General features: G+C 37.6%; 1 protein-coding gene across 1 annotated transcript; it reads right to left on the bottom strand.

The window, feature by feature from the left end:
- Window positions 1–5,777: 5,777 nt before the first annotated feature.
- LOC132113887 (trafficking protein particle complex subunit 11) lies at window positions 5,778–22,136 on the bottom strand. Its single transcript, XM_059521926.1, has 30 exons — window positions 22,003–22,136; window positions 21,342–21,556; window positions 21,029–21,198; window positions 20,522–20,592; window positions 20,322–20,436; window positions 19,622–19,721; window positions 19,212–19,285; window positions 19,030–19,126; window positions 18,578–18,711; window positions 17,668–17,815; window positions 17,485–17,578; window positions 17,071–17,150; window positions 16,816–16,894; window positions 16,655–16,709; window positions 16,373–16,518; window positions 16,229–16,290; window positions 15,970–16,102; window positions 15,444–15,574; window positions 15,191–15,346; window positions 14,898–15,085; window positions 14,538–14,686; window positions 12,394–12,515; window positions 12,179–12,298; window positions 11,936–12,001; window positions 10,385–10,541; window positions 10,198–10,309; window positions 9,900–9,991; window positions 8,539–8,672; window positions 6,360–6,527; window positions 5,778–6,174 (listed from the first exon to the last, which is right to left on the bottom strand). The coding sequence occupies exons 2-30, from the start codon at window positions 21,543–21,545 to the stop codon at window positions 6,133–6,135; spliced, it is 3,399 nt and encodes a 1,132-aa protein (XP_059377909.1). The 5' UTR covers window positions 21,546–21,556; window positions 22,003–22,136; the 3' UTR covers window positions 5,778–6,132.
- Window positions 22,137–23,238: the final 1,102 nt, after the last annotated feature.

A 23,238-nucleotide genomic window follows, 5' to 3' on the forward strand; every position in this document is an offset into this window, starting at 1 on the left:
GATTTGAACACCATAAATTACACAAAATATCCATTATTCATAGTAGATCGAGATAATAATTTGACAAGTTGACATAAATGTGGGCTATTTGGTGGTTGCTAACTGCGTTTTTATTTTGAAACATACCATGCACGTGTTTAATTAATTAAATGAAAAAGACATGTACACAGAATGTCTTTCCATCCTAAATAAATAGTATGTGGGATTAAAATAAGTGTATCCCAAAGCATAGTATGCTGAAAAGAGTATGCCAGAAGTCCCCTGATGGGCTACTATTTCAGGTCGATTTCTGAAGTGTGGATCCGTGCATACAATGTCCATTATTGCCCACAATACATTGCGCCTTGGCTCGGCTTGACTCGGTTCAGACAGTTCAGAACTACAAACACCAATTAAAAAGCATAAAACACTACAAACATGGCGGATATTATATTTCATTTAGGATGATAACAGTGACAAGAGGACTGACAGACCAATTTACAGTGACAGAGATAAAAACGCAATTGAAGGTGATAGATAGTATGTCCCAAAACTTGCGTACTCTACGACTACACACTCAAAAATGTGTACTTTTTTTCTTGAACAAAAGAGTACATACTTTAAGCACGTCGTTCACGAAGAAGAATCGGATAAGCTGTAGCTACCTGGCTCTGTAGTTTGACCTACACAATAGTAGAACAGTTAATGGAAATCCTATATAGCCTACATTAACTCTGATTCAAGGGAAATTTCACTTCCACAGCTTTTAACTTTACTGTTACAGCAACATTATTTATCTGAGGTTGCAACTTGGGATGCAACTCACCATCACAAATTACTCTATTGCAGCAAATTGGATAAGAAAAAAATTCCAGACATCCTGACAAAATTTTCAATGCAATTTAAGCATCCAGACTGGAGAGAATCACTGTTACTACCACACGATATCTGAGACAGCAAGAAGAGTTAGGGATGACAGTTTGAAGGGTTTGTTCTGTTTTACTCAGGCTCAGACATGTAAACATGTCTCTGCTGTACTATTTGCTTCTCTTGTTTCATAATAGCCACAGGTGGTGTGTAATTTAATGCTTTAGTATGAAGATGGTGAACATGTTGCTCACCTGCCGGAGGATATTAAACTTGCCTGCTGACTCCACAACTGTTTCCCCTAACTTCAATCCACAATCAAACATACATTCCGTGTATATCTGTATATAACAATTTTTTTTTTTTTTTAATAAGTAAAATTATGTAAATCTAAAAAAAAAAAAAAAAGTCCAGGTCATAATTTATCTGGTTACTATTATATATATATATTAGTATTAAGTTAGAATTATCTATTTATATATATTCTATATTTTAATAATGTGACTTAGTTTTTTCCATTATGCTAACAAGAATTTGGAGGCAAGAGTTGCTTAAAATATTCTTTCTTTAAAAAAACAAAAAACAAATGTGGCCTTGACAGCTTGACAGGATTTGTGACATTCACCCAAACAGAAATCTAATCCCCAAAATCGTAAACATTTGAGGCCCTGCTAACAGACACATTGTCAATGTATATTATTAATTCTCTGGTGATGTTCATCATTTTCCATGCCAATAAAGCTCTCGTGAATCTTATAACCATAATTTAACCGATTTAGACAGACTGCAAGCAATCTGGGCTTTCTTGCACTGACAATTTTTCATGCAGTCATTTCCTCCTCCTGTCAAACAAACTCTCATACACATACACATCATTGTAAGGTAATATGTTAAATCAGGGTTTCTGCAGGGTTTAATCAGTCAAATTTAAGACTTTTTAAGACCTTTTTATGCCTATTAGGATTTGAATTTATGACCTACACGAATTACGATAACTTCAGTCATTAAAATTCCTTTCAAAAGTCTTTTTTTATTATTGACTTTCATTGAAAGTAACAAGTTTTATTATTTATTAGTTATTCTATTATTTCTTAAGATTAAGAAACTGAAGCATTCGCCTTCTTTTTCTTGAGTATCAAGAACACAGGAACACTTAACAATTGTAACATTGTAAAGTAACATTGTAAATTAACAATTATTTTATGGCATTACTTTCCAAAATAACAAGTGTTATTGGTGTTTGGTCACTGTGGTCACAGTATTCAACACCCACAGGCAGGGCCATAGCTGGGGTTTGCGGGTCCCCACTGAAGGTTGTACCAGTGGACCCTGTTTGAAATTGTTTCATTTGTATGTTCGTTCATTTTTATTTTTGCTATTTACACAACGTTTAAGTTTTTTTCAAGTTTGTTGGTGTCCAGGTACAGAAACCGAATAATTAAATGTAAAATAGCACTGGATAGTCTTCAGAGTAAAAATTAAATATACAATCAAACCAAAATTTATTCAGACACCTTGAACATTTCTCCCATTGTTACAGTTTAATTGCTATTGCTTCTAAAATGGTTATAAAATATGACAAGAATTTAGAGTTAAACTCTGTCGGAACAAATTCGTCTTGATAATGTCATAACTTTGATAGAAATGTACGTAATGGATTACAATCAACCAAAACTACAGACAACTGTTATTATGACAATATTTAGACAACTATCAATACTTTGTTGACCAGTTACCAAGCAATGCTTCATTTTGTTCAGACTGTGGTGTGAAAAGTTTGCATTAGCAATTCAAAAAAAAAAAAAAAAACACATAAGCAATGCATGGTTCTTTATAAGGTGCTGAATAATTTTTGTTCCCAATTTTAAATATAGATAGATAGATAAAACATTTATATCTATCTATTTCACTAGTAGTTCACTGTATGAAGATTCTTATAATATGTCACAGTTTGCTTATACTCACTTACATAAATGTATTAGTGTCCTGTACCTACTAGTAAAATATGTATATCAAAAATTATATCTGGAGTCTGGATCATTTTTGGTTTGACTGTGCATAAATTCTTGTTAAAACTACAAAGTAATGCATTCAAGGGAAGTGAGTGAATTTTCTTGGATTGTTTAACATTACAGCAGCTAGTAGCACGGTCACTTTAAGAGACGATGAACGCATCTTTTCCCTCAACTGTTTACTTTCACATTAGAAATAACTGACAAATAACTGGGGAAAAAAAGTTTTTTCAAGCATACTTTCCAAGGCGGGTATTTTGACATATTTTGTATGTATTTGTCGGCACAAGAGCAAAAAGAAGCAAATTCGGTGTACAAGCGTTTTGAGACGCCTTTCTCTGCGTGAGCCCTGAACACCTGAACACCGTGGTACTGAATTGGGCTCTTACACATCCTTTTCTGTTTGTTCAAAACTGCGATTAGTATTTGCTAGTTCATGTGCAGGAGGGACTGTCCGTGGTACACGGCTCTCTCTCTCTCCGCACCGAACACAGCGCGCGAGTAACCAGCTACTCAGTTCAGCTTTTCCGCGTCTTCTTGGGTGTGGATCATAGACTGTAAATAAAGATGCACGACTCGCCTTCGCTCTCTTCCATTGGTCAAAACTGAAGCCGCCAGTGTCCCGATATGGCGCTGACATCTTGGACTTGCGCCTGCGCAGATAGCGATCTAGGGACCAGTTCTGCGCAGTAGCAAGCAGGAAGTAGAGCCTTAAAGCCGCGAAATCAACGGCCCCGCCTCTGTGCCCCGCCCTCACTCTCCCTCGCAGAATGCACATACTGTAATCTGCACTGTTTTGGAAGTGGAGTCCTGCTCCTGTGAACTCTGTCTGCTCCGTTCCACTCCAATCTCATTAAAATAAGGTAAATACAATCTCCTCAGTCCTCCGAAGATCATAAAAAAAGCCTGTTGACGCTTCAGTGCCTCCTCCGGCTCAGAGAGCTGTCAATCACAGCTGTCAATCACGACGTCACACCACCGTTTTTAGAGCATTAAATAACTATCTAAAAAACAACTCATTTTAAAAACGAACACTTGAATTTACATTAGCGTGATACAAACTACAGTAAATGACAAAAAACAGCTTCGGAAAAAAGATATTTGAAGGGTAATTTAATTGTTTAGTTGGTCTCGCATATATGGCATGCTCTCAATCAACTTCTGGGCCAAATCCTGACTGATAGCAACCCATTCTTTCATAATCACTTCTTGGAGTTTGTAAGAATTAGTGGGTTTTTGTTTGTCCACCCGCCTCTTGAGGATTGACCACAAGTTCTCAATGGGATTAAGATCTGGGGAGTTTCCAGGCCATGGACCCAAAATTTCAACATTCTGGTCCCCGAGCCACTTAGTTATCACTTTTGCCTTATGGTACGGTGCTCCATCGTGCTGGAAAATGCATTGTTCTTCACCAAACTGTTGTTGGATTGTTGGAAGAAGTTTCTGTTGGAGGGTGTTTTGGTACCATTCTTTATTCATGGCTGTGTTTTTGGGCAGAATTGTGAGTGAGCCCACTCCCTTGGATGAGAAGCAACCCCACACATGAATGGTGTCAGGATGCTTTACTGTTGGTATGAAACAGGACTGATGGTAGCGCTCACCTTTTCTTCTCCGTACAAGCCTTTTTCCAGATGCCCCAAACAATCGGAAAGGGGCTTCATCTGAGGATATGACTTTGCCCCAGACAGTCCTCAGCAGTCCATTCACTATACTTTCTGCAGAAGATCAATCTGTCCCTGATGTTTTTTTTGGAGAGAAGTGGCTTCTTTGCTGCCCTTCTTGACACCAGGCCATCTTCCAAAAGTCTTGGCCTCACTGTGCGTGCAGATGTGCTCACACCTGGCTACTGCCATTCCTGAGCAAGCTCTGCACTGGTGGCACTCCGATCCCGCAGCTGAATCCTCTTTAGGAGACGATCCTGGCGCTTGCTGGACTTTCTTGGACGCCCTGAAGCCTTCTTTACAAGAATTGAACCTCTTTCCTTGAAGTTCTTGATGATCCTATAAATTGTTGATTTAGGTGCAATCTTAGTAGCCACAATATCCTTGCCTGTGAAGCCATTTTTATGCAACGCAATCATGGCTGGACGCGTTTCTTTGCAGGTCACCATGGTTAACAATGGAAGAACAATGATTTCAAGCATCACACTCCTTTTAACATGTCAAGTCTGCCATTCTAACCCAGTCAGCCTGACATAATGATCTCCAGCCTTGTGCTCATCAACATTCTCACCTGAGTTAACAAGACGATTACTGAAATGATCTCAGCAGGTCCTTTAATGACAGCAATGAAATGCAGTGGAAAGGTTTTTTTGGGATTAAGTTAATTTTCATGGCAAAGAAGGACTATGCAATTCATCTGATCACTCTTCATAACATTCTGGAGTATAGGCAAATTGGTATTATAAAAACTTGAGCAGCAACTTTTCCAATTTCCAATATTTATGTAATTCTCAAAACTTTTGGCCACGACTGTACAGGCAATGTATTTCTCCGACATGTGAAGTAGTCTACAGAGTAAATTGACAGTTTTAGGGAAAACTTCTCCTCAAAATTAAATTCTATAATATGGGTGAAAAGAAGCAACTGCACAAACCTCTATTGTGTCTGGTGAACCTGCCAACTTTGAACTAAGCTTTATCTGAAACCAGCTGAGAAGTGCTCTGGATTCTGTTCAGGATCAACTTTCCTCTTACTTCCATAAGTCAAACATCCTGGAGCTCACACTTAGTATTTTTGTTTTGTTTTTAGATGACACTTCCTTAATATCCACAGTATTAATGAAGGCGCTTGTGTCATTTAAAACAATTAAAAATTATAAACCGATATAAAAACCTAGTACAGTGTGCGCAAATGGTGAAATGATCTACATTTTTGGCCAATCACAGAGCACCTCTTTAGAGACACAACAACCAACAGCTTCATGACAATGAAGCTAAAGAGTTTATTCAGCAGCTAGTGCTATGTCAGTTTAATGATTTCTAACATTTAGCAGTTATGCAGTTTTAGTTACAAGGTCATTTTCCTAAACATTTTAGAGAATCAGAGTGCTGTAGATGAAATCTGTTATTTAAAATCCAAACCTCTTGCAAGCATCATTTTAGCCTTAACAAGCAACAATCTAGACAACAAATGATTAATAGAAATCCCTAATATTTAATTCGCAAGTTCAAATCATAAAGCTGTAAACGTGTTCTCCAAGGAATGTTCAGCCTTCATCCTGCAGCGGTAACCATGACAACGTTTCCGAGTTGGGAGATGTGCTCCTCTCTTCCTCACGCTGCTTCTATGGACGTGTCTCCATTTCTGCCCTGAGGCTGAGAAATCAGAATAGACATGACACTTGAAACATTGTCACACAAAATGGCTTTTAGTTTGACCTTGAATCGAACTGGTCACACATACAGGATGCTTAGCTCAATTCTGATTGGTACACAACATTATCTTACATCAAGATTCATATGATGGATAAATTGTTTGAGGCATGTCTAAAAAAAATTACCTTGACGAAGACGCGTGAAGGCAGGAAGCGACGTAGCAGTTGACTGGAGATGTTTGGAAAGCGCAGCAGGCTGATGTTGAGCTGAGGGAGGACTTGATATCCCGCCATCAGAGGATAGAAATTATACAACATCTCCTGTTCCGCACCGGGCAAAATCCTCATTCGCACCTGCTCATAGACAAAGAATGAGAACTAGATCTCATGAGTAAACGAGTGGCAGACATTTTTCAAGGGTTGTGGATTTGTTGATAATCAGTGCGTAAAGAGTAACAACCACATTTTTATTTTCCTTGATCTTGTTGGGTTACTCTTCTAAAAAGATTTAGCTTCACTCACTGTACAGCTTTCAGACGCCCTCAGACTACAGGTAAGTGTGAGTGAATTTCCTCTGGATGTGCTTTTCCATTAGTTTGTACAACCCGAATTCCGGAAAAGTTGGGATGTTTTTTAAATTTTAATAAAATGAAAACTAAAGGAATTTCAAATCACATGAGCCAATATTTTATTCACAATAGAACATAGATAACGTAGCAAATGTTTAAACTGAGAAATTTTACACTTTTATCCACTTAATTAGCTCAATTAAAATTTAATGCCTGCTACAGGTCTCAAAAAAGTTGTCACGGGGGCAACAAATGGCTAAAAAAGCAAGCAGTTTTGAAAAGATTCAGCTGGGAGAACATCTAGTGATTAATTAAGTTAATTGATATCAGGTCTGTAACATGATTAGCTATAAAAGCTTTGTCTTAGAGAAGCAGAGTCTCTCAGAAGTAAAGATGGGCAGAGGCTCTCCAATCTGTGAAAGACTGCGTAAAAAAATTGTGGAAAACTTTAAAAACAATGTTCCTCAACGTCAAATTGCAAAGGCTTTGCAAATCTCATCATCTACAGTGCATAACATCATCAAAAGATTCAGAGAAACTGGAGAAATCTCTGTGCTTACGCAACAAGGACAAGGCCGGAGACCTTTATTGGATGCCCGTGGTCTTTGGGCTCTCAGACGACACTGCATCACTCATCGGCATGATTGTGTCAATGACATTACTAAATGGGCCCAGGAATACTTTCAGAAACCACTGTCGGTAAACACAATCCGCCGTGCCATCAGCAGATGCCAACTAAAGCTCTATTATGCAAAAAGGAAGCCATATGTGAACATGGTCCAGAAGCGCCGTCGTGTCCTGTGGGCCAAGGCTCATTTAAAATGGACTATTTCAAAGTGGAATAGTGTTTTATGGTCAGACGAGTCCAAATTTGACATTCTTGTTGGAAATCACGGACGCCGTGTCCTCCGGGCTAAAGAGGAGGGAGACCTTCCAGCATGTTATCAGCGTTCAGTTCAAAAGCCAGCATCTCTGATGGTATGGGGGTGCATAAGTGCATACGGTATGGGCAGCTTGCATGTTTTGGAAGGCTCTGTGAATGCTGAAAGGTATATAAAGGTTTTAGAGCAACATATGCTTCCCTCCAAACAACGTCTATTTCAGGGAAGGCCTTGTTTATTTCAGCAGGACAATGCAAAACCACATACTGCAGCTATAACAACAGCATGGCTTCGTCGTAGAAGAGTCCGGGTGCTAACCTGGCCTGCCTGCAGTCCAGATCTTTCACCTATAGAGAACATTTGGCGCATCATTAAACGAAAAATACGTCAAAGACGACCACGAACTCTTCAGCAGCTGGAAATCTATATAAGGCAAGAATGGGACCAAATTTCAACAGCAAAACTCCAGCAACTCATAGCCTCAATGCCCAGACGTCTTCAAACTGTTTTGAAAAGAAAAGGAGATGCTACACCATGGTAAACATGCCCCGTCCCAACTATTTTGAGACCTGTAGCAGAAATCAAAATTGAAATGAGCTCATTTTGTGCATAAAATTGTAAACTTTCTCAGTTTAAACATTTGCTATGTTATCTATGTTCTATTGTGAATAAAATATTGGCTCATGTGATTTGAAAGTCTTTTAGTTTTCATTTTATAAAAATTTAAAAAACGTCCCAACTTTTCCGGAATTCGGGTTGTATTAAAATACATTCAAAGTTGATTTATTATTGAAATTAATTTAAAAAGGGAAAAAAACACACCCAAAAGCTCTATAATATACATTCAGATATTAATTTAGTTTAGTATTCATCAAATAAAATTTGTCAAAGAAACAAAGCACCTTCTGCACTGACCTGTTTGAGTCCACTGAACATAAATGCATCGCTTGGCTCCACGATGATCTCGACATTCTGAACCAGCCCGGTTCGATTCTCCAGATGGTACCGAACAGGTAAAGACTCGCGCACACGACCAAACGATGGCAGCTCTAGAACCAGAGAGAGTAAAGACCTGATCACTCCAAGAGCAATAACAACAACAACAACTGTAACTATCATGATAACTCAGTTTGCATCCTCACCAAACAATGTTTATTCTAAGCTTACAGATGCTTTTGGGTATATGAAAGTGACGTGACATTCAGCCAAGTATGGTGACCCATACTCAGAATTTGTGCTCTGCATTTAACCCATCCGAAATGCACACACACAGAGCAGTGAACACACACACACACACACTGTGAGCACACACCCGGAGCAGTGGGCAGCCATTTATGCTGCGGCGCCCGGGGAGCCCGGGGAGCAGTTGGGGGTTCGATGCCTTGCTCAAGGGCACCTAAGTCGTGGTATTGAGGGTGGAGAGAGAACTGTACATGCACTCCCCCCACCCACAATTCCTGCCGGCCCGGGACTCGAACTCACAACCTTTCGATTGGGAGTCCGACTCTCTAACCATTAGGCCACGACTTCCCCTACGAGACGAGAGGAGTCACTCCACTTAGAGGGTTTACTTTTGAAGACTAATTTTATTCATACTTTGTTGGAGTCTCATTTTCAGCTTTTACTGTTCTTGTGGCATTTACACAGCTTTAAACAGCAGTTGTCCTCAGCATGCTACGTTTCAGAGTTTAGCTCCAACCCTAATCAACACAGACATGAACAAACTTCCAGGCAAGTTTGAGCTAAACTCTCCAGGGCCGAGTTTGGTGATCCCTGATCTAAACAGCGAAACCAGCTAGTGTAATCCATCTGATCTAACAGTGAATTTAGCTACCTTAGTCAATATAGTGGAATAAAAACAACACCTAGTCTTTTTCACTGCAACAGAGGACGACCTAAGGTCATTTTATGTTCTATGTTACACTGTTTGCTGTGTAGAGCTTCTCCACAATTACTTTTTGAAGCAAAGCCCTTCAAATTGTAATCAATTCTGAGTAGCTGTCAGGGTTTTATAGTTAAGAAGCAGGAAAACATTTTTCTGAAAGTGATCCCATCAATGTCATTCCTCTATATGTTTATAGTTGTGATGTGTACTGCATTATTCTCTTTAGTTGTATTTATCATTATGATTCTTGGTGTGAACGGGCCTCAAGAAAGGACGGACAGAATGAATTTCAAGACAGCAACTAAAATGCAGTGAATAAAACAGATAAAGCACAAAAGACTGTCTCAGATGATTCAATCTATATTACTGATTTGACTTAAAACAGATTTACCTGCATGGACATAGAGTGGAATATTCTCCACCATCACATGTGGCAGAATAACGACCGTTCTCACAACTGATGTCTCAGCAAAGGCTGACTTTCTGGATTAAGAAAAAGGTTATACAGGAAATGAAAAACTGTGTGATTTTATAATTTGTTACAGAGCATTTATTTAAGCAAATTATGAATGTACACACTTTCACATTCTTTATGAAAATATCTCTTAAGATAATAGCATGAGAAAAAGAAAGTCATCACTTGAATCTAATATACAGGGAAAAAGTGGGAATGTAACGAGTGCTGTCACCTCTTCCAGGAGATGAAGTAGTGTCCAGAGGCCACAGTGCTGGTGCCATTCTGAACAGGAGGACATTTGAGCAGGAAACACTCACTAGCACATTCGCTGGTCTGCAGCGTGACTGGACAAACAACGGAAGTGAATCAAAATCAGGCCCTAAATATTTGCTGAAATGCCAGAAGTAAAGTTGTCCCACCTCCTTCTACTTGACTCTGGGGCTGATCGATGGCAGTCATACTGGAGGCCAACTGCACTTCACTGTTCACCAGCTCGATCGGCCACGGTGACGCACTCAAAATATCCATCATCAGCAAGAACGGGATGTCCACATACACACGCTCCAAATGCTCAAACTGACACACACAGTATAGTATAAAACCATAATATCTTTATGCATATCTAAAAGCACACAGTTGCATTTAGCAGATTAGAGCTGGGTGATATTATATTTGACATTTTGTGATCATACAAACAATCAAGCCATTGAGATATGCTATATAGCAGAGGTGCCTAAACTTATAAATAGGAAGGGCCAAAAACGAAACTTGATGAGTGAATATTGCATTATATCCAACTGTTAAAATCATATTAAAATGCATTATATTAAAAATAATTAAATAAAACATCAAAATATATTTTATATACTTGGAATCAGAATTACTTATTGTTTTAACATTTCAATACAAAACTTTTTTTAACAAAATGTTTAACAAAATATAAATTAGAAATGAAGATATGCTTCAATGGCATGCCTTTCTCTTGTGATATGGCAGGGCTCTGGTTTGGGCATCTCTGCTATATTGTATATTTCGGCCTACACGAGTATGATGTGCATATGCAGATAAAGTTTGACATATATATCCAACTCTACATGAAAAACCAGGGAATAACAGTGATAACAGTTACATTTTGCAACGATTGAAAGGCAAGAAGTTTAGATTTGCTATATAGCATCACTTTACATTGATAGATCCAATTTCATATTGCGAGCGTGCATTACACTTCCAGAAAAACATTTGTATGGATGAAACAAAAAGCTAATTACATGTCAACTATATATTATTTGTATGTGATTTTCATGAGATTGAGCCTATTTTATATATTTTATAATGTTCCTGTGGCTCAAGTGGTAGAGCATTGCATTTTGGTTGTGGGTTCGATTCCCAAGCAACACATGTTAGGTAAAAAATATTAGCCTGAATGCACTGAAAATCGCTTTGGATTAAAGCGTCCGCTAAATGCATTAATTTAATTTATTTTCATAATACAGTGTGTTGACATGAGAAATGCTAAGCAGATGTAGTGATTGGCTTGACATAAAATGCCACAAATAACATATTTCAGCAACATTATATAACCAAAGCCCTCATTAGATCACAATAGGTTATTACAAACACTTAATGGTGGTTTAAAGGGAGTTTTGAGTAAAAGCATAGTATAAATGTTATCAATTGTCTGATGTAGCATGATGCTACAGTGTGAATGAATGGTCACGTAACACTCGTTATTCTTGATGCCTCGCCAGAGCCAAACACTGATTTAAGCACATCACGCATGCTGCACACTTACTGGCTCACTGACGTTGACGAGATTAACCCCTTAGGTATTGAGATTTGGTACCGAACAACAAGACATTTTTTGATACTTGATGGTATCGAGGCAATTCGGTCGGTGCTTAAAAAGTATCAAACTCCATACCCAGCCCTACTAATGTATCACTCAAGTGTACAGGGAGGGCAGCTCTTACCTTACTGGACACAAACTTCATAGCCACTTCAAAAGGAACGACCGTTTCTAATGTAAAGGTTTCATCCTGCAGGTGAAGAATAAACACAATAAAAATCTGTGAATGAAACTGAACAGTGGTGTAAAAGTGAAAGAAACTGGGTTAGGGGTGAAGTTTTTGCTCTGACAAACTTTACAAAATCTTTTTCTTTTTTAACATGCAATTGTATGGGTTTTGATGACAAGGTGTTAGGATTCTGCATACTTTGTGACACTTGCAAGCGATGTCCTTGCCCTCGACCGTGGCACTCACAGAATAGGCCACGTGAAACAGTAATATTCTGGATCCAGTGCTCACGCAGTGGATATACAGGGGCTTCACAATCTGACACACAAGAAAACATGTACACAACATTATACTGAAGTCAAGATCAGCTGACAATCACTTTTACATCAACTAAATCTGAAAAGGTGGAGTACCTTCTGTCCAGGTTGCAGATCTCCGAGGGGAATGTCAGGAAGCAGGGCAGGGTGAGAATCATCACACACCTCAGAGCCGTTTAGTGTGATTTGGGTTGACTGTGTGAGATTGGCATCCTGACCTAATTGAAACAATAGAAATATACAATAAACTCACAAAATTAATTAACGTTCAGAAGTTTACGGTTGGTAAGATTTTTTTTCTTCTTTTTTTTTTTTTAAATACTTTTATTTAGCAAGGACACATTAAATTGATAAAAACTGACAGTCAAGCCAAGATTTGTGTCAAATAAAAGCTGCCGCTTTTCTTTATATTCATCAAATAATCCTGAAAACCGTGTAGTGTGGTTTACACAATAATATTGTGTAGCACAAGTGTTCAACATGGATAATAGAAATGTTTCTTAAACAGCAACTCAGCGTATTAGAATGATTTCTGAAGGATCATGTGACTCTGAAGACTGGAGTAATGATTCTGAAAATTCATGACATGAAAAAGAAAATCGAAATTTTAAATTGAAATAATATATCACATTATTACTTTTATCAAATGATCGCAGCCCTGTTAAGCATAAAATACCAACCCCAAACTTTTGAATGATAGGACTCGCACTCAAGCCTTAGTATTTCTGCATAGTTTACAAAATATACTGGTCCGGGTTATTAACATTTGAGTTACTGTTAGGGATGTGATGGGGGTATGGATGATACCTCAAATCATGTGTTTTGAGAGGCATGCTATTACATTTGTAAGCAATCAGACTTTATTTTAGTTTCACTAAAATTTAAAAACCACCTTCTAAAAAAAGTGAGATTTTTGTTCCAGACAACACAGTAAGTCAGTCCCTCCAGGATTTCACAAATTATTTTTTTTTTTGGTATTTTTGCAATCAAAATGACTTTTTTTATTTTTGCTGCGGTTTTTCTCAAAATTTGCAATTAAATTTGCTGAATTTTTTATTGTTTTGCAATGAAAATATACCACAGACAACATTCTTCTAACACTGTTATGACTTTTTTGACATCGAGAACCACTGTAGGTCTCCAGACTAACGTTTGAGGACACCAGCACTAGTGCCATTAAGTTCTACAGAAGGTGGCTCCAGCACCTGACAGAAAAGCACTCACCCTAATCACACATGTACATCTCCGAGACATCTAATGTCTGCATTTACATATGCAAGATATATTTTTTACAGTGCTTGTTCATCTGCAGTACGTCTCTAAGATGTTTCCTGTCAGTTGTCAAATAGACATTTATTAGAATGGATGTACAACTGCTTCTGAGACGTTTATCAGATCACACAGATGATTCCCAGATCTTTAGCAGACGTCTTACACATGTATAAGTATATAAATATATTGCATATGATAAAATGTACTTTTATTACGGTCATTCATAATGTTCTAAATATAAATGAATACAAAAATATATAGGTTATATTAGGGTGTGGAAATGACCTATAAGTACTTCTCTGCAGCCATCTGCTAGTGGTCATTTAATATCTTTTTTTATTTTTAAATAAGTGTTTCCTTTCCTACATTATGAAACTTTTCGTTTTATACATGGGGGAAACCTATTAAGGAAGAACAAATATCGTCACATTAAACACAATAACTTTCAAATTCGGTAATACTCAAATCATTGAAGTGCTGGGAAAAGTTGTGTGACGCATTTAAAATCACTCAAAAACATTAGACCATTTCTGCCACAAGTTGTCCCTGTAGTTTTATTGTTAAATCCATGGTTAATGGTGGAGATTTGTGTTTATTGAACAATGTTTTTTCGACTTCGACTGCTTTCTTCACTGTTTCTCCCAGCGCTGTGTATAATGGTGTTGCGGCTCCGGCTCGAGCAGATAACGTTAAATGCTCTGCGCTGCGCAGCCCGAACTAGTAGCGTGGATTCGTTCTGCTTTCGGTTTGTTTATCCAAATCTCTTGTAAATCGGTTCTGATGAGAACGCAAGGCCTTTTTTTGACTGAATGCACATCGCGATGACGTCACGGGATGCTTCTAAGCCCAAATTATGCTGAAAATTTGTGGCAATTACGAAAATTTGCAATCTTTTGCGAAAGAGTTTGCTTGATTTTGCGATAAATTCAGTGATCGCAAAATCCTGGAGGGATTGGTAAGTACTGTACCTGGTTTGAGGCCTGCAGTAAGTTTGATGTCTTTGGCTACGGTGTCCTCCTCTGATTGGATGGTAACAATCATACAGTACATCTCATTGGTCAGTGCTGGAGGCTCATGAGTCAGCTGTACAGAGATTTTGGGCACTCTGGAGATGATCCTAAAAAAGCATAATGGGAAGGAACACATTGCGGTTTTATGCATTTTATAATTTTAAAATCCAAAAGGGAGTGCTTCTAGGAATATGTATTAAGAAATTGAATAGGGTCCATATTGATTTCAAGTAGACTAAATATTTCTGTACTGAGAGGGAAATGTAAATTTCTTTGATTTTTAATATACATAATTCTTTTAGTTTTTTTTTTACTTACATAGTGCTTGACTGTACAGTAACTGCATCCCAATCCAGCTGCTGCTCTGGAAGGCGTGTCCTCCTCTTAAAGGAGCGGGATGCCTGCAAAGTCTCATGGGAAGAGGCAGCATCCCCCCAGCCCCCCCTCCAGCTCAGATAGACGTAGCGGCCCGTCTCTCTGCCTAACATGAGCCCGACACTCGTGATCTAAAAGAAAAATACAGACAAAAATGAAACAAAACATACAATGTGAGTAGTTGCAAAAACACTGAATTGGTTGACATGAAATGAATGAAAAAATATATATTGCACCTCAATCTTCTTTCCAACATCTTCCGTTTTAGCTACAAATTTGAAGCAGTATTTGCGGGTTTTGCCGGGGACAAGACACATGTTCTCCTGGGTAGAGGGTTCTAGAATATCCTTCTCTTTAGAGGCGTCCTCCAGCAAACAGTACTGGTTATACTCCTGCAATTCAAACACAGTCATCAAGAACAAAGCCATATGTCATGGAGGTGTGTGTGTGTGTGTGTGTGTGTGTGTGTGTGTGTTAGGGGTGCTGTACCTGGTTGCTGAGGCTGATACACAGTTTTGAGAACCGCAGAGGATGTGGGCAGTCAGCTCTCACATAGACATGCAGCTGGACAGGCTCATCTATGTGGAAACTAGGGTACAGGAACTTGGCTTTGCACTGAACTGAGAGGAGGACATGAAAATAAACATACATGTATATATGCTTTCATTCATATATATATGATCTTTCAAAACATATACAAAAATACATCCACTACTGCACTATTATCTTTATCAGATCCTTTAGACTAAGACAAAACAACCAACAGAATTAAATCCCATTCAGTCACAAGAACCATCAATGATGTCAAACTTGTTTTAAATGTTTTAAATGTTCAATGAAAAAAAATAAATAAATTGAACAACGTGAGGATAAGTACATTTTTAGTTTCTTTTTTGGAAAAACCATATCTTTAAATGTAGGGATTATGGATAGGAATGCAGTTATGCAAGTCTCAAATCGATGATTATGATCGATCAGCCAGAGGCTGGAAAGTGAATATTCTTTGAGTCCTCACCAAAGGGCACATAGTCCTGGACCTCAATGGTGAACTCATTATTGCCAGCCAGAGAGATACGGTCACTCCACAGAGACTGAGCCGTCTTCACAGAGGCCAGGTCACAGTCGGGTTCAGGCTCTGGGACTTCATTCTGACAATCACAAAAGAAAAGGTCAACTTTATAAACACTACATCTCAATCTACAGCAGAACTTACAGAATATTAAGTATGAAATACATAAATAGGATTTCTTTCAGCTGTATCACTCCATACGTACCATGAGCACTTTAATTAGATTCTTCTCAATCCTGGACTTCTGCTCTTCAGGGAGGATTGAGGCTAAACACACAAATATACACCTGTTAATGTCGAAACTTTTATTTGAGGTGAAGCTGAGAGTCAGTACATGGTGTTCACGAACCTCTGCCCACGAGCTCCATCGAGTAGGTGATGTAGTCTTTCACTTGACCCATGAGGTAGGAGCACTTCAAAGCCGTGCACAGGATAGACGTCAGCAGAGACCACCAGCGCTCCGTACGATAGTCACACATCACATAATCCAACAGTCTGGGGAGTCAGAATACAACAGTTTTATGTACTAAACAGTCACAAACTCATTTTAGAAAATACAGCTGTGAGACATTGAGACAAGCAGAGCTCAATTTAAATAGGTCAAACTTGCAGTATACTAAAGTTAACTCACTTTAATGCTTTGGTGTAGTCTTTTGCATGATAATATTCCTCTCCCATCTGAACCACTGCAGAGGGAGACAGAAAAAAGATAGCAAAAATTGTATCGATTTATTATGAAATTAAACAAAAACTGAATATCTGGCCGATGAATGTGCATGATTTTGGACTAACTGAGATGGCTCTTCATTCGTGGACACTTGTACTTCTTAAACTGGGCGACAGCGTTACTGAGGAGAGCAATGGTCAGCTCCTGACATCACAAACACATGCATACAAGCATTAGGAGAGAAAATCTGTTGTTTATTATCGTTTTTTTTTTTTTTTGGTCCCTAAACAAGACGCTTAATTTCAATTTCACAAATGAACCCAAACTTATAACTTCTAATGCAATAACATACAAGAAAATGCATATATTTAAAGTCCCACCGAATGAAGCACGTCTCTCTCTTTAACTTGAAGAGCAAGGATGCCTTGTTTCTCTTTCTCAGAATCAGGAGGATCTATGCCTGAGGGTTAAAGGTCACTGGGTCAAAAATAAGACTTCATAACACCTGGGCAGGTCGGTAAATTACAAGCTTTATATGTATACATGATAAAAACAACTCATGCCATTTTACTGTATTTTAAATCTCACTACTGTTTTTTTTCCGACCATAACAATTTGAAAATGACAAAAAAAAAAAAAAAAAAATTCAAAAATGATTCTTCGCAAAAAGAAAAGCATATTGCAAAACTGACATTTAATTGACTTAAAAAAAAAACTTATCAGTAAATCTTAGCAGTATAATATAATATGCTACATTACTTTTCTCTTATGGGCACATATTGAATATTACTCACTCTGATGTCCCTGTCTCCAAGCTCTCTGTCCATAAAAGTCTAGAGCTCCAGAGGTTGTCTCTAACGGGTCGGCTGCAGGATAACCCACACCTGGCTAGAACAAGAATAACGGGAGATTTTGCAACACAAACTAAAATAAATGCAGATAACATTAAAGATGCATTGTACTGTGGGTAACAGTACCTCATGACTACAGAGCTGCCTGGCTTGCTGCTTGCGCTCCTGCGCATAGTAAGCAGCCTGTTGATAGTAGAACCCTGGGTTCTGCGTCTGAATAGCGGTAAGGCCCAGTTTAATGGCCTCATCGAACAGATCACCAAACGACTGAAACCTACAGACAACACGAGGAACAAGCAAGTGTTCAAGAGCACAGGTAACCATCAGTAGAATCATTTACCAAAAATGTATATAATATTCTAAACTTTGCTTGTTTCTCTAAATGTGTAAGTTAAGTATTAGGTTTGTTGAGCAACATGCACAGAAAACATTACGCAATGAGACAGTTGGTTTTCTGGTTTTGTTTTTCTTACCTTGTTATACCTTAATAATGTCTGTTACATTTTAGACCATTATAATTATTACTCAACATGTATGTTTTCTTCATGTACGTGAAGAAAATGTGCGTGGTGCTTGCCATAGGAAGCAGGTGACTGCAAGAGTAAGCTGAGATACGGCTGGTTTTAAATGCTTGCTAGGGCTTGGCTACATAGTTGCCAGTGTGATATTTAAATTTATTACATTTCCATTCTGAGTGAAAATAGCCCATTCCCTTGACTCTACACTGTTTTGATCCAGAGATACGGTATCTCACTCTTTTTAGATGTAAGTACATGGTCAAAGTTGCTTATAACAATAATAATAATAATAATGGATCACATTTTATCAAAAATAATGGGCAGGACATCAACTAACCGGAAAAACATTGCATTAAAATGAGAACAACAACAACATTACTAATCATTTTGTCAAAGTATGACTGAAACACTGAAACATTTTTTAGATCTGGAATTAAATGGTTTAAAAAACCTTTAACAGTTAAAACCTTCTTTTGTCCCAGAACATGAAATAAATATATTGCAGTGCTGAATCTTACTGTTTGGACATCCATGCGGTGTGTTCAAACGCCAGCTCAGCGCTACCGATCTTCTTCTTGCACAGGTCGATGTGTTTGCGGAACTGAGCAATGGCATCCAGCGGTGTGTTATGCTGAAAGCACAGTCTGCAGATCTGCGAGAGAAGACCAACATTAGACACCCGATTAAGAGATCAACACTCTGAACAATGAAAATGCAACTGAACATGACAGTGCTATTAAAAGATAATGAGAACAGGAAATTATCTCAGGCCAGTTTCCTGTGTTGTGTTTACAGCTGTTTAGATGACACATCATACTGGCAGTGTTTCAAAAACTTGGGTTACTATTAACTAAGACTAAAACCATAAAAAATTATTATAATGATAAACAATATACTTAAATAATACTGCTCAAAACAATATGGAAGCGCCATTCACACTTTCTTTAGAACATCTAAAAATCTAGTTCACCTTGTAGTTGATGAATCCAGCCATGGTTTTGATTTCAAGCACGTTGGTTTCATGAGTTCTGAGTTCTTGAACGAGGCTATAAGCAGTCCTGTAATATCTGTAGGGCAGCACATGAAATGTGTGTTAGTTCTTACAAATAAATTCAAAATAGCAATGTCACAATTCCTGTTAACAGCACTTACTTGAGGGCGTTCTGAGTGTCCTGCTTTAGTTCACTGAAGAAGCCCATTTTAAACTGGTGCCTGACAAAGAGCAACTAGAATTCAAAGCATTCAAATGTTATTATGGTGCAAGCTGGGCTTTTTCACATTTAACAGATGACTAATAAACAAAGAACCACAATAAAAAAAATAACAGTTGCTAATTACTTATTTATAATCATGCAAGTGCATGCCAAGTTCTTCAAGTAGGCTATGCATTCAAAAGAAGCTGAGAACTGCGTTCCTAAATTGATTTCTTTACATTTCTTGCTTTTCAAAGTCGTTGTAATGCCTTGTTTTGAGTGTCAGGAACATTACATACTTGCACAAAGATTAAAAGGTCATTTTGAAGGAATCCAGGTTTTTAGAATTGCATTTGGGCTCCTGGTTACCTGGTGTGTAGTTTTATTGAGGAACTCCTTGTGGGATTTCACTCTCCTGATCTCATTATAGTAGTAGGTCTGTGCATGTTCGTAGAATGCATTTTCCAACCTGCAGGCATACAAATACAAATTGAAAGGTGTGAAGATGCAAGTCAGCAGCATCAACCTTATTTTTCACATAAAAAAAAAACTTGAACGTATGAGGTTCTGGTGTCATCTGCTCCAAGTTGTTTTAGTTGTACAAAAACTGTTTGTTATGCTGCTTGATATCACAAACTTAAATATTTCTTAACATTTTATTTTCAGTTATTATGGTATTTATAAATACACTGCTTTGTAGTGCAAATTGTTTTACTGTTTACAGAAGCTTGTTATTCTTCTAGTTATTTAGCTATCCTGGTAAATTAATCAGAAGTCTCACACATTCACAGAAAACAGCTTACATCCATGTTGCTAAATAAAAGCAAACATTAAGTAAATATTAAATAATTATTAGTTCTGCATATTTGTTATTGGATACTAAAATATACAAATAATCATTATTGATTATTATATTGTTTAAAAAAACACTACAACAATAACAAAAACAACAACAGCTGATCTCTTCTAGCAACCCAGAAAAAGTCATTTTTGACTTTATCATATACAAAGACAGCTCTGATTGGTCATTCAGGCATAATGAACACTCTCTACATCTGGAGACTCTAACCTAATGATGTATCCCACCAGGTGGTCAGTATGGGGCAGGACAAACAGGGATTTCCCAGAAAGATCACAGGCTCCACATAGAGCAGAAGCCCTCTCAGACGCCACCAGATCTTCACCTGAGACACAACCACATCTTCACCCATCAACATCTACCCAAGACATACTGAAGTTCCAGAAACAGGGATTTCAGTTTTGTGATACCTGGTGGGAGAGGAGTTTTCTTCTGTATCAAAACAACAGCGACCTTCGTGTTTCTTCCTTGTAAACTTGTCCTGTGAGAAATAAATATATCTCAGAGCAGAATACAACAACAGCAAAAAACACCTGTTCGGATTTGTCCTAATATCTATTCAGTTAGGAGTTTTGGATTCTGTCACAAAAATAAACAATGCATTTCTATCTTCCTGTGATATTTTTATATTATTAACAAACTATTATAGCTTTTTTTTATTTTAGTTTAAGTAACTTTTATATGTGCTTTACAATGCTAAAATGTAATTTATTTGTATAAATAATGTTTTTTTCTTTAATTTTTATTTTCTATTTGCTTTTTAATTTTTATTTCAGTTTACTTTTTTTTAAGTTTAGGTTTTTAATCTAATATTCATATTTATTTAATATTGGCTTTATTTAATTATCTAATACATGTTTTTAATAGTTTAATAATAACACCAAATCAAACATTGTGACCTTTTCATAAAACTATACCTGACAATTTCCACTTTGGTTGCACATTCTGATTGCTTTTCTTTCCACTGTGGATCGTCCCAGTCCAGCTCATGAAACAGCACAACCAGTGCAGGCACCAGGTTGAGATGTTTATTCATCCAGCCCGTCTTCAGTATACCTTTAGGGATGTACCACTCATATGATGTTCTCTTAACATAGAAAAGAAAGCGTGTTAGTAAACTGACACAGTCACACAACAGCCCATTACTCTCCAGAGTTACAATAAAAATTCATAAGGAGCATAAATCATGTCTGAATATCTTTAGAAGGTTTCTCAGCTCCTTTGTCTCACCTTGGTTCTGCACTTTGGATACTCGTGGTCTCCCGCCAGAACTTTGAAAGAGATGGGCACTCTGTCTGCCCTCCGGTTGGTACAGAAGGCATCCCATATGGCTCTGTGGATGGCATTGTAAACTACGTCCAGTCCTGTCAGAGCCACAAAGGCCATGGGCCTGCAGCACAGCTCTGGGGGAAGATCCCATTGAGCTGGACTCATGATGCCGGCAAACAGACCACCTGACCAGAACAACTCAATTTAGACTGAATTTAACCACGATCAGGGGTCAATACAGTATGCAATCCTAGGACACATCTTTCATTTGATATGGGTTGTACATTGGAGATAGCGGACCATAGTTTATGATCAAGCATCCTGCAGACAGTGACTTGAACCACAGAAAGCTCGAGATATGAAGACAGAAGCTCAACGACATAGCGACAAATACATATCAAAGTCTTTTCTTAAATATGTGATAAAGCTAATGACGTTTTTGCAGCAAAATCCGTCAAAGGATAAACCACAAAGCATCTGATTCCTTCAACTGTCACCCGTGACAGCTGATGCTAATGCTAACGCTCAGTAACAGCCGGTTAAACAGCATTATATACCCAGCGCTTTCACTTATAACAGGTAAGTTAACGTTGAATATTAGTCTATGAGCCGGGAGGTATTTACCTTTAGTTTCAAGTAGTGTTTTGCTCGGTTTTCAGCAGGCTGGCCTACATTTATGTACAGCTCTTGTTATTGTTCAAACCCCACCTTCATCATATGACTGGCTGCTTCTTCTTTCGGCGGCTTTTCGCGGCGTTTTACAGGAGAGGCTCTTTACCGCCACCTGCTGGATTCATCCATTCATTCATTTATGCTAACTGAAGATGTCTCTGAGGTGATTACAGAAACTAAAGTAAAATACCCAACAACAGATAATATTATAGTAGGAGGGGATTGGAATATGGTTCCAGATGAGTGGAAGGACAGATGGCCTCCCAGACTTAACAAACAGCGGCTTAATGTTTCCATTGAATTTTTGAAATCCGAAAATAATTTGTATGACATTTGGAGAGATTTATATCCTGACACTGAATGTTTTTCCTGGTTTAAACCCAATGGGGAGAGCAAACCCATAATTGATTATTGGTTGCTAAGTAACAATATTATAAAATTTGTTTCTCAATCTTCAATTTTTAAAGCTCCGTTAACCGATCACTGCTTTATTGACCTTGTGCTAGAACCTGTAGGTAAGCAATTTAGAAACAAAGGTTATTGGAAGTTCAATGCCCATCTTTTACAAAATGAAGGATTTTGTAGTAAAATTAAGGAATTGATTAGAAATATAGAGATAAATGATTCTTTTGACTGTAATGTAAGCAAATGGGATTTTTTTTAAATTTAAAATTAGAGAATTCTCCATATAATTTTCTAAGAAAATATATAAAGAAAAAAAGATTTTTGAAAATAACCTAATTCGTGAAATAAGTTTGTGCTTTATTAATCCTGTTTTAAATAATGAGGAAAAAAATAGGCTGATGGAGCTGCAAAATAAATTAGATCATCTTTATCTGGAGAGGGCACAAGGGGCCTTTGTAAGTTCACGTGCCAGGTGGATTGAGGATGGAGAAAAGAACTCTTCATATTTTAGTAATTTGGAAAAAAATAGGCAACAAAGAAACTCCATTGATAGTTTAATGATCCAAAATGAAGAATGCAAAGATTTAAGAAGAATTGAAAAAGAAGTGTTTCTGTTTCATTCTAATTTATATTCTTCAGATTTTTCTTCAGATGACTCAGATCTCTTTTTTGCTAAAATTCGAAACATTATTCCACACATTGATAACTCTTTTAAAAAGTTATGTGATTCGGATCTTAGAGTTGAAGAATTGGATTCAGTTGTTATGAAGTTGCCTTTAAA

Source organism: Carassius carassius, chromosome 33 (genome assembly GCF_963082965.1).
Source record: "Carassius carassius chromosome 33, fCarCar2.1, whole genome shotgun sequence".
NCBI classification, from domain to species: domain Eukaryota; kingdom Metazoa; phylum Chordata; class Actinopteri; order Cypriniformes; family Cyprinidae; genus Carassius; species Carassius carassius.

What these genes read in the sequence shown, in the direction of transcription:
- LOC132113887 (XM_059521926.1), bottom strand. Translation starts at nt 21,545, where the DNA reads ATGAGTCCAGCTCAATGGGATCTTCCCCCAGAGCTGTGCTGCAGGCCC. An exon ending in CTGGATTCATCAACTACAAG is followed by an intron (nt 18,712 to 19,029) that starts GTGAACTAGATT and finishes CTTCTCTCGCAG; the next exon opens with ATCTGCAGACTGTGCTTTCA. An exon ending in GTATCAGCCTCAGCAACCAG is followed by an intron (nt 15,347 to 15,443) that starts GTACAGCACCCC and finishes TTTGAATTGCAG; the next exon opens with GAGTATAACCAGTACTGTTT.